General features: G+C 37.4%; 1 protein-coding gene across 1 annotated transcript; it reads right to left on the bottom strand.

Annotated features, from left to right (window-relative positions):
- Positions 1 to 4,327: 4,327 nt before the first annotated feature.
- Positions 4,328 to 5,384, bottom strand: LOC115928898. The gene is made up of 2 exons (XM_030996967.1): positions 5,306 to 5,384; positions 4,328 to 4,933 (listed from the first exon to the last, which is right to left on the bottom strand). Exons 1-2 carry the CDS (start codon positions 5,314 to 5,316, stop codon positions 4,642 to 4,644), a joined length of 303 nt encoding a protein of 100 aa, XP_030852827.1. The 5' UTR covers positions 5,317 to 5,384; the 3' UTR covers positions 4,328 to 4,641.
- Between the last annotated feature and the right edge of the window lie 7,243 nt (positions 5,385 to 12,627).

Here is a 12,627-nt window from a genome sequence, read left to right as displayed (position 1 = left end):
TTCGAGAGACTTGGTATAGGAGGATTAATGCCTTACTGAAGGGCACTATAGCGCTTCGACCCGGTTTCGAACATGGAACCTCCCGATCACGAAACTACTACTCTACCACTGAGCCATCGCGCTTCCTCTTTTAACCCTAATAAGGCCGGGGGGGGGGGGAAGACATCATGGCCCCCTCCACGGTTTTTCTGATTGTTCGGGAACGCATATGGATGGCGCCCCGCCGCTCGCTGACTTTTTTCTTTCGAGTCTTGCGCAACTTTTAAAATTTTTTTTTGAAAATCGGAACTACGGTTACAAGGTCACGTGACCTTTTGTCTTACCATGTCAGCCCGAAATCGCTCATTTTCGTGATTTGTGTACAAAACATATTGAAAAGTCATTTTCCTAAAAATAGATCAAACATGGGTTATTGGGTCTTGTTTAAAGTTTAGGTGGTTGTTTTGTGAGTCAAAATAGTTGAATTGTAGTTAGAAATGAAATAAAACAACAAAAACAATAAAATACATAAGTTAAAAAAAACAATGAAATACATAAGAAATAATCAAAACAAGAGATAACATAAGGAATAAGCTGGCTCTTCCAAATTTTGTTGTTGCATTATTATTCAGAATTGTTAAATGAATTTATGTAGTGAAAAAGAATGCTTAAATCTAAATAATATATGATTTATGGGTTAAAATGTTTTTTTATGACCTTATTTGCATAAATTATCATAAATATGCAAATGAGTAATTTTTTCAAAAAATTAAAATTATCATAGTATTCTATACACTTCACTTGACATGTGTGCAAATTTTCGCGGAGATCGGCCGCTTCATCTTACGGGGGGGGGGGGCATAATGCCCCCCGGCAGTACTTAGACCTCAAATAGCTCGGTCTTTTTAGGGTTAAGGCAGGGAGGTGATAGAGAAGGAGTGAAAAGTCTTGTAATTTATTCAAACGCATGCGTTAGTTCTAAAGCGTAACAATGGGATGTGTGGTTATATTACCAATAAATAATGCGAAACAATAAAAGGAATTTAATTTCTAAAATTGTTTGGTGAAAGAGAAGGAGTGAAATCAAGCTGCTCTCCTTTGACCCCTTGCTCCAAGCCGTCGAAAAGTTATGCGCTAATCTGCAACTGTTGACCAGGTGGTGAGATAAAAGAGCGCATGAAATATCAGGATTTATAATTCCTCCATCAGAAAATGATATCCCAGCAAATGTTCGCTGTCCCTATCAATGATTTCTCATCAATTTTTGAATGTTTATTGAGTAGAGCAAGCGCACACAAACTTGTGTAATTTCATCCTTTTTTCCAACTGCAAAAATACTAAAAACACGCGAAAACACGCATTAGCAAACTTAAAGTTATCGAAGATTATAAATCATGGATTAAATAACGGAACAATTAAACATGCTGAAATTAGCGCGTTTGTGATTCTAGCTTCGAAAAATCGATTAAACGCACCCTTAGTGTACGTGTATTTTAAGTGACCTAGTGCAATAAACGTATTAACACAGTTACGTAAATGTCAGGTGTTTGAAGAACGTAAATCTCCTCAAGTCGATACCTTGATATTGACGTGATTTTCACGTGATTTTGTTTATTGGGCAACTATCTTTCTTGCTCCCACGACGAGACGACCCCAACTAACAACCCCCTCTCTCTCTCTCTCTTACTCACACCCTTCCACTCTCAGGCTCTTACCCCCTCCCTCCCCTCTCTTTCATCTACTCTTTTCCCCCCTTTTCTCTCTCTTCTTTCTTTTCTTTTCTTTTCCTGTTTTTCCTCTCCTTCCTCTTTTTTTCTTCTTTCCTCTTTCCTTTCTTTCCATCCCTTTTTATTTTTCTTTCCCTTTTCCTTTCATTTTTCCGTCCCTCTTTTCTCATTTTCCAGACGGCAGCGCAATTGACCGTCAAATTCCTGATAGGTGGTGGAGGGGGGGGGGGGGTGTCGCACCTCACACCCCCTTTAGCGACGCCCCTGGGTACAGCTAGCTGAATACTGATGTCAGCTAACACTCCATTCTTTTTTTCCACACCACCATCACTGCCTCTCCAGAATGTTCCCGACTCACACTCCAAAACCTGCTCCAGTAGGTAGCAATGTAATGAAAAACCCGCCACACCCCTCGGCGCAAACATCCTCTCAACTCCATACTTTCATGGCGGAGCTTAGGACTTCAGAGAGAGAGAGAGAGGGAGAGAGAGAGAGAGAGAAATAAGAGAGAAAGAGAGGGAGAGAGAGAGAGGGGTATTGAGTGAGAGAGAAAGAGATAAGGGAGAGAGAAGGTGAGAGAGAAATAGGGGGAAAAGACAGAAAGAGAGAGAGAGAGAGAGAGAAAGAGAGGAGATATTAGTGATTGCGGATAAAGGAATGAGACATGGATATTTTTTTCTATTTATCCTCTTTCGAGGGACTTTATTTGTTCATATCATAAAGTAACAGCTATTTACAACAGTGTTTATATACAGAATTTATGCAATCCTAACATATTATATATGTTATAGTACAAAACATGAAAGTAATGTGACATAATCACTAACTAAAATAATAAAATGTTTTAGTTTACTTAGTTTGTATCGAATTTCTTTTGATTACATTTCATATTGAGAGAGGTGTGAATTTCTACTTTTAATTATGTTATCAAATACAGCATGTATCCTGTGCTTTTCACTTCCAAAACATTATCTAATATAGTTTCTATAAATAATAAACTGAGCATAGTTTTAAAATAAGATTGACAAGATTCAAATTTTTTAATTCTATTTCATGACCTTTTAAACGAATTTCTTTCGTTCAAATTTTGTTTAGAATTGAACAAAGTATCGATTTATTTGGATACAATCTTTAAAAAAAGTGAAACCTTCCCACAAAACAAGTAAAGGTGGTTAGTTGTATCTGGGATCTTACAAATATCACATAGATTATTATTTTTAATCTTCCATTTACATAAGTTGTCTTTACTGGGTAATATTCTATGAATAAATTTAAAATTGAACTGCTTAATTCTGTTGTCATTTATAAAGTAAAATTTACAATAAAGCACCGTCTTCCAGTTAAACTCTTTAGGTAAATCACAATAATCGTATCAAAAATAAATGCACGGCAGATCCTGTTTATTAGTTTCTAACATCAAATCATAATAGTGTTCGGCTCTCATGCCCGATACATCAATGGAGTTACCTGTTAACATATCTATTGAACTGGATTCTACTACAGACGGTGAACTATTTACACATTGTATCCTATATAAACGTAACTTCTGCAACCCCCCCCCCCCCAAAAAAAAAAAAAAAAAAAAAAAAAAAAATCGGAAACGCACTTTTTAACTTTGCCAATTAAAAGGCGGAAAGTAATTCCATTTTCTTGAAAATTTAATGCAAATGGAATCAACTTCATTCCAAATACTGTTTACTAAGACTTTTTTAACTTTAAGAATATCATTTCTTATCCAGTTTGGAAAATGCAATAACTGATTCCCATTTTAAATATTGCATCATTATTGCTATTATACCAAATCATTTCATTTTCAATATCTGTTACTTTAAACATATCTATATATTTTAATTCAGCCCAGGAACAAAACATGTTAACATACAAGTTCGGCAACTGTTTTTTTTACAAATACGATACATATCGCTCTTTTTGCAATTAAAATGCAAACAAAGAGGCAAATCCCCAATTTTCTAGATCCAATATTTAAACGAAATTTTCCAAGCTCTTTGTTCACCTATTAAATACTTATACATCCATCATAGACGGAGTGACCGGCATGATATACAGAGATAAAGAGAGAGAGGGGGGGGGGAGAGAGAGAATGATAGAGAGAGAGAGAGAGAGAGAGAGAAAGAGCGAGAGAGAAAGAGAGAGAGAGAAAGAGAGAGAGAGAGAAAGAGAGAGAAAGAGAGAAAGAGAGAGAGAAAGAGAGAGAGAGAGAAAAGAGAGTGAGAGAGAGAGAGAGAGAAGGAAAGAGAGAAAGAGAGATAGAGAGATAGATAGAGAAAGAAAGAGAGAGAGAGAGAGATAGATAGAGAAAGAGAGAGAAAGAGAGAGAAAGATATTAGATACTAAATTTTTCGACAATGGTGCTGGCGGCTAATAAACGTTAATACCTAATAATATATATTCTTACACAAGCTTAAAACTAAATATTTGTCTTGCCTTCGGCACAAGATTTTGAATAAATCTATATAATCTTTACTTTTAACCAATCTATACAAATTATATCTATGACTTGACGATGAGAAATGGTTCACCGCTTTAGGTGAAAAACAGATAAAACAGATTACTGTACAAAAGTATTGAATAAGTGAAAAGTGACATTTTTGCATTGTAAATGACAGTTACTTCAAAGAATTTACACGTAAATTATCCTTTCATCCCTTTATTTACAAACTAGTAATGATATAAAAACCACACAAGATATTTACTGTTTCTATAACACTAGTATAAAGTAGCTGTTTAAGTTTCGTTATAATTCTTGCATCAATTGAAATAGTGTACTACCGTAGTATGAGCACATAGTAAGGAAGTATGAGCACCATGATAAATATTACCAACTCTGTGTATTGCATAACATATTCATTATTGTTGATCCAGCATGTATCAATGCTGGCACCATACCCAAGCCTCTGCCTTGCTAGGGCTGCCTCTATATTTCTTCGTAAGTGTCTCCCGGATCTGATGTTATGGCTTCTAGATAGGTAACGTCGGTGTTGGGTTTCTTTAGATCTTGATAGGTATGGGGGTCGGTAAGATTCTGGTAGTTTGGGGTATCTGTATTGAGATCTTGGTATGTATTGGTGTCAATATTAAGGTCTTCGTAAGTATTGGGGTCTTGCTTGGAGTCATCAAATACAGGGTTCTCATACTTAGATGAGGTCTCACGTGTATTGTTTGATGGGGACGTGGCTGGTTCAGCCTCTAAACGTCTTTGTTTGATCCTGGAGGTGAAATTCAATAATATAAAAATGCATTAATTCACACACACACACACACCTACACAAAGTGAGGTAGGAATGGGCCCTGGTGAGCAGAACAGCTCACTGCGTATGATTGTGGATGCCCCTTATAATATTTAAAACAAAATAATTATAAACCATTCATTGTATGAATATATTTTAACGGCTTTTATAATAGGATAATCCTGCAATCGCTTTATTCATCATCATTTTGGCTCCCTTTATAAGTGGTCAAGCATTCTGCCCTTTTTAATGTCTCATTTATAATAAAATCATATCTTTATTTGTAAAAATGTTACCATATAGTGGCATGGAATTCACTTTAATTGTTCTACTGTTGTTGAGTTAACTTACCTTCTATACATCACCAAAGTAATTAGTAGTATTGCGATGAGAATGATGGGTACTATCACACCCCCTATCACAGCACTTAGAGGTATCCTGGAACCATTATCATCACCTTTAGCACCAAAAAAAATACATACACATGTAATTATGCTGTAATGACGTATGCCAGATTGTCATTGGTCTGTTTACAAGTTTTTGTTGATTTTGTTTATTCATTTATTTATTCATGTCTTCTTTAAAGAGCAGGGTGAGTCACAGGCGCGTACACAGGGGGGGGGGTGTTTGGGGGTTAAACCCCCCCCCTTTGGTAATTTTTTGTGTGTAAACCCCCCTAAATTTTTCTAAAAACCCCCCCCCCCTTTTGGATTTTTTTTAAAATTTTTTAATATTTATTTAAAAAAAAAAAAAAAAAAAAAAAATTCCCATGGTTGATCTAAAAAAAGCTGACCTTACCCCCCCCCCCCCCAACGGAGCAAAATGTCAAATTTTCAAATTTCGAGACCAAAAAAAAAAAAAAAAATGTGTCCTCTTACCCCCCCCCCCCCCCCCGCTTATTCAGCGGTCGGCTGAGTCGTTGCGATTTTTTTTTGGGACCCCCCCCCCAAAAAAAAAAGGGACCTCTTACCCCCCCCCCCCCCCCCGCTTATTCAGCGGCTGGCTGAGTCGTTGCGAAATTTTCGGCCCGATTTATAAATGTTAAACCCCCCCCCCCCCCCCCCTTGAAAAAATCCTGCGCACGCGCCTGGTAAGTCATAGTTAAAAAAACTGCTTTACACTGACGCCCTCTCCAACGGTCAATGTACACAACCCCCCCCCCCCCCCCCCCCCCCCCAAAAAAAAAAAAAAAAAAAAAAAAAATGAAAAAAATAGATATATAGATCCTCGCATTCGAACATGATGCCTCCGCCATATACAGAAGCAAATTTTAAAATTTAAGTTTTTTTGTAATCCATTAAAAGGTTCTCGTGAATATCGTGATTACAAGCTATTTTTCGTATACATGGCTCTGCAAGATATACATACATACCCTGAGATTGATAGTAATCCATCTGTCGGTTCTAATGATTATGCGTTTACAAGCTATTTCTGCATACATAATGAGCCCCATGACAGTTGACCTTTAACTTCATGACCCTAAAATCTCCTCTTTAAGCGCTTTTAGTGTTCGTACGCGAACTTTGGTCAAACCACTATACTGCATACACTGTACGTTTTGTACACCATTTACTAGCTTTTTGTTTTGGTCACGACATTTTTAATTTTGAGATTTTGCTCCGTTGGAGGGGGGGGGGGGAGTAAGGTCACCTTTTTTGGTCAGCCATTGGCATATTTTTTGGCTGGGGGGACACGCCCCTGTTTTTCAGTATATTTTGGGCGAATTTAGGGCTGATTTTAAAATATTGTTTTTGGTCAGGGGGGGGGGGGGGGCACGTGCCCCCTGTGCCCCCCTTGATCAGTCCCTGTATCTGTGACACACGCTGTCGTGGAATGTAATGGTCTGAAACCTGATAGTTGACATGATACTTGGTTCAGTCAGTAGAGTGTCCGCCTCACAACCGGGAGGTCGTGGGTTTTAACCCCGGCCGCGTCATACCAAAAGACGTGAAAAGACGGGAGTTGCTGCTACCTTGTTTAGCGTTCAACAATAAGGGATAGAGCAATGCCGTTCTGGCGCTGCTCAGTGGCTGCCGGGCTCACGATCAATTGGGCAAAAAGAATTTCCATTTTCGGTTTAACTTAATAAAATTTGGAGTGGACTTTAAAAGATTATTCTTTTTCTTCTTCTTTTTATTATATTTGTATAAATAGTTATACGATTGCCTTTGCACTTCCTTTTCTAATATTTTAGACAACAGAGAAAATTGATATGGGTCGAAAGTTGCCTTGTAGATTATATTTACTTTCATTGCATTTCCCCCCGGTCCCCAACAGGACAAATTCCTCTGTAGGCCCATGCATTATGGTAACAGCCATGCCCACATAGAGGTTTTTTTTATTCAATGAATTATTGATAATTCATTTCAAAATTGACTGAAGCAAGCTTTAATTTGAATGTGCATGTTTAGAAAATTCGGTGACTCGAAACGAAATTGAATGCAACAAGTTTGAAAATGAAACAGGGGAGCAACGAGTGGAGAGAATTTGCTCAAACATGAGTGCACGTTAAAGAAATTGATTGCTGCCTTTACGAAATTGGCCGGGAAAACCTATATTATCTAGATGTATTAGGAATAAATCATTGTCAAAATCATTCCATAAATTGGGGTAAAAATAATTATTCCACCATTATGACCAACAGTGTACATATTTATGAAGGTTACAGACTGACTTTAGTTTGACATGTAGCTACTATTTTTTTAATAATAATAATAAATGAGATTTGTATGGCGCGTTATTCTTTTGAAATTACATGTTCAAGGCGCAGTTGTAAGAAAACAAAGGAAAACAAATCGCATAAAAGCATCCGTATAAAGAACAGGACCAATATAGAACATACGAATATAAAGGAACAATTAATTAAATGCAGTACGCACTTTACTTCTACATCCTTTGGAAAACCACATTACCTACACAACGTTTTCAAGTATGATATTCAGGATAGAACAAGTTTCATTTGTTTCATGCTCTTACCTGAGAGGATGGTCTTTGCATTCACGGGTTCGGACCACTTACTAGAACCAGCTCCATTGACAGTTCGGACCTGACAAACATGGACATAAGAATATGGTGTTGTAGCAATATCGACAATACAAACATCGTCCACACACACAAAAGAATTGTTTAAAGCTAGTTAGTCATGGCTACACTTAATCATGAGATAGATATTCTTGTCCGCGAGGAAATACAATCTAAAATCATCATAAGCGTCCGCATACAAAAGTTTATTATATTATTAGATGCCATTAAAGCATTCAAATGTCATTTCTTAGAATGCAGTATTATTAAAGTAATTGGGGGTTGATTGATAGATAAATGGCACAAGTAAAAAGGAGAATCACTTTTTGAATTCATATTAAAGTATAATAGTATCTGTTCAACATGGGGAAAGCTTGGACTAAAATATGAAGAGATTGAATATTCCCTTAAACATTGGGTCCTAGGGATTGATGTCAAGATATCTTACCTGAACTGTATAGTTGATTTCACGGGGCAGGTCTACCACAGTATGCTCTCCTTCAAACGCACCGTTCAATACTTCCTCTGACTTATAGTCACCATCAACGACGGGATCAGTTTGCTTGAAGCGGATGAGATACTTCTGGATGTTACCATTGGTGTTAGATGGTAGAGGGGTAGACCAGGATACAGTGAAGGAGCTTGTAGTACTCTGCGGTATAGCCACGTTGATAGGAGCAGGCGCGACTGATTAGAATAAAATTGTTTATAACAATGTCACGCTGAAATATTGTAGACTAATGTATTGATATTCCAGAATATCAATTACTTTTGTTACTCTCGTCTTAACAGGTTAGTACAATTTCTAATTCCAGAACACAAATCTAATTGTATAAAATTACATTGGGGTTTGAATCACAATGAAAATGTAATGACATAAGGAAATAGTAATCTAATGCCTCAACGAGTCATGTTTATGATTTATATTGTGCAGACAAAGTAATTTAGTATACAAACACTGCTAAAGATATATTGACAGATTTCATTGTTCTCGATCTCCTAATATCTAATGTACTGGTCCGTAATTTAACATTCAACAAGACGCTGGATTTAAGCATAGCCAGATATTGAGTTTAACACAGAAGTTATACCAAGGTCTGATTCTAAAAAAACTGCAGGATAGCACCATGAATGATTCCAACTCTATCAAGATCAATTAAATGTAAAGATGAAACTGAAAGCATATTGTGAAATGAACCAAAAGTAGTTTCAACCCCCCCCCCCCCAAAAAAAAAAAAAAATGTTGGATGAAGGTTGTGACACAAATATCTACAAGAATATTAACTGTGTCACTTAACAAGCAAACAACAAGTCCCTCACCCTCATGGAAAAATGCATCCCAAGATTAACACTAACCTTCTTCACGTGTTTTGCCGATAGTCTCACTGCTTCTATCACCCTCCGCGTCTTTATTTGATGCAGTCAATTGAATGATATAGTCCAAATAGGTATCTAACCCTCTTATCGTGTATGAGCTAGTGTCACGAAAAACCAGGATAGAGCTTGAAGAAGTTGATCCAGAGGGAGCATAGTAGATCATATAATGGGTCACTCCACTCCTGCAGTCTGCTGATTCTGATGGGAGGTGCTGAAACATAAAGGTACAAATATATGTTGCATACAGCACAACCACATGAAAGAAGTTACTTTCACACTAGTAGACAAAACTATAATATGTTATTATATTTTGCCTACAGTTTTTCGCATTAATAAGGATGCTCCTGAATCATCCTGCTAAACAAGACTCTCTTGATTAAAAAACATTTCTATATTTGCTTCCTTCTGTAAAATAAAATAAAATCTCCATTTCATAAAACCAACAGCTCTTACTTTCAACTAAGCAAACAAAACAAATTGGTACAATTTTTATATATTTTTTTACACAAGACCTATTTTATTTAGTCAATTGTTGAGGTACGTAAAGAAACATTCACAAATAGTTGGTGGTGTGGAGGAGTTTTTATTTGACATATCTCGTCGAAAACAAATAGGTAAAATTAAATCTTATCAAAGTTGTAAGTGTTTCATCAGCTTCATATCACATACACGGTGCGGTTATACCTGTATGTAATACAAAAATTAGTAGTAACAGTTATGCATTTTGTGCTCTGGACGAGGCTTTTCATCCAACTGCATTTCACTATTAAAGTGACCAAACAGCTATTCCTAAAACAGTTCATACCTCCCATATCACCTCTAGCTCTTTAAGGTTGATGGCTGAAACTTGTAGTCCAGTTGGAGAAGCACTGGGTTCTAAAGTTTAAAATTATATAGAAGAAACTAAATTGCTTGGACCTATAGTAGAAGAATTCATTGTATGTAAATGCAAAGGTTATGGTAAAAACAAGTACTCTTTATGTGGTTTTAAATTAAACGTTTACAAGTCAAACATGTCACTACCAAAGGGCAAAACACAGTCGAGGGTACTATAAACATTTTGGGGAAAATTCATGTTTTGTAGAAGAAATTTTCTGTTTCAAATTTTAGAAAGACAGAACAGTTAAAAAGGAGAAAGTACGGAATGGCAAATACAAACATTTCTATAAGACATATTTGACTCGTAAAATTTGGTTTGTTAAAGAGCCTTCAATCATTGGAAAGTCATAACTATACCAAATATATGTACAAATCATTTATGAATAACGTAATGCACGTACCTATATTTATAGATAAATGTACCGAATCAAGCTAAACAAATGTGAACAAATAATAGCACGTAACGTCTAGTTTTTTCTCAAGTTTTAAACCTTACTTCTACAGCGGGTTATTATGCTGCTGCTAGGAGACAAAGGTCCTGTTCCACCTGTTCCTTCCCTCACTGCTGCTACACGAAACATGTATTCTGTGTCGGGTGTCAGGTTACTAACGATGGTTGATGTTGTGGGTTGCTCTACTCTCTGATCCGTTACCCAGTCACCATCCCTCTCTACAAAGACATCATATCCTACCAGAGGAGGATCACCTATGTCAGCTTCTTCAGACCATGAGTTCCATCGAAGATCAACTGTAGTTGACGTAGTACTCACTATCACTGGTGCGTTCTCAATGACTGGCAAAACTGAAGAAAAAACACAATTTATAGAAATACCAGTCAAAATTAATGATACACTTATACTCTTCCACAAAGTCAAAATTACACAATAATTCAATTCTGATATCTTACAGAACTGCAAATGTATGATGCGTGAAATGTGCATACGTTGTGTGTGAGCGAGCTTGAATCCGATGACATTATGATACAATTATATTGAATATAAAGTATATTAATTCATTCACAATCATGTAGGGCAGTTATCAGTAGGGCTTATGTACGGGTCAATGTACATGATGAGACTTGCCTGCACAAACAACTGTATCAATATAGGAACAGACATTCCATGTTAATATTAATAGATATCGGTTTATTCAGCATGCCCTCATGGCCCAGCCATTTGTTTGTATTACTGAACACTTCACACATATTTTGCAACATTATGTTGTTGTTGTTGTTACAGCTGATGAAAATGTTGTTTTTGTTGTTTTTGTTGTAGTTGTTATGCTGGTTTGTGATGTAGTTGTGGTTGTGGTTGTTGTTGTAACAGTTGCTGTTGGGGGTTGCAGTGTTGTGATTTGTATTACATGGAGAGGGAAGACATATGTGCCTGCCTCATCATTCGACATGAAAGGTCAGAAACAACCATAGCCTCCAACAACATAACTGCAGGCGCGTAGCCAGGGGGGGCGGTGGGGGCGGTCGCCCCCCCAAAAAACGCCGGCCAAAAAAAAGAGAGAGAGAAAAAAAAAAAAAAGGAAGAGGACGTAGGAAGAAAAAGGATTAAGAGTCGAGAACGGTACAACGATTCGTCTTCTTTCTCTAATAATTTATGAAACGTCAAAGCTTCCACTTCGCGCGGGAGCGGGGAAACTGAATTCAGACAAGGATTTAGAGTCGAGAACTGTAAAACGAATCGTCTTCTTTCTCCTATAATTTAATGAAACGTCAAAGCTTCAAAAGGGGGGGGGGCGGGGACTGAATTCAGACAAGAATTAAGAGTCGATCGAGAATGGTACAACGAATCGTCTTCTTTCTTTGAATTCTTTAATAATTTAATGAAATGTCAGAACTTCCGCTCTATGCGCGGAGGAAGGGGAACTTGATTCAAACAAGGATTAAGATTCGAGGACGGTACAACGAATCGTCTTCTTTCTCTAATGAAACGTCAAAAGAAACTGAATTTCGATAAGGATTAAGAGTCGAGAACGGTCCAACGAATCGTCTTCTTTCTCTAATAATTTGATGAAACGTGAAAGCTTTCGCGCTTCGCGCGGGAGGGGGGGGGGGGGAAACTTCCCCCTCCCTGCACCCACGCCCCTAGGGAGCGCTTTACGCGCGCTCTGTAAGTGATTCGCTCGCTTCGCGTGCTCACTACCTCCCCCCTAAAATGAAATCCTGGCTACGCGCTTGCATAACTGATGCAATCCCCTGTGACCCGGCCGGCCTGGATGCAGACAACATGACTGAGAATGCATGTACAAAAAGTAAATTCATACTTTCTATTAAACAGGTATCTCACAGAGTTACATTTGATTAAAGCGATGTCACACAGTTTGCTCACCATAGGTTGCGTCAGTAGTAGGCATACTGGGATAGCCTATACTTTCAACAATAATGC

Source organism: Strongylocentrotus purpuratus, unplaced genomic scaffold, assembly GCF_000002235.5.
Source record: "Strongylocentrotus purpuratus isolate Spur 01 unplaced genomic scaffold, Spur_5.0 spur5_scaffold_3, whole genome shotgun sequence".
Taxonomy (NCBI): Eukaryota; Metazoa; Echinodermata; class Echinoidea; order Camarodonta; family Strongylocentrotidae; genus Strongylocentrotus; species Strongylocentrotus purpuratus.
The sequence above is the reverse complement of the archived record's forward strand: the minus strand, read 5'-3'. Positions and strand labels throughout refer to the sequence as shown.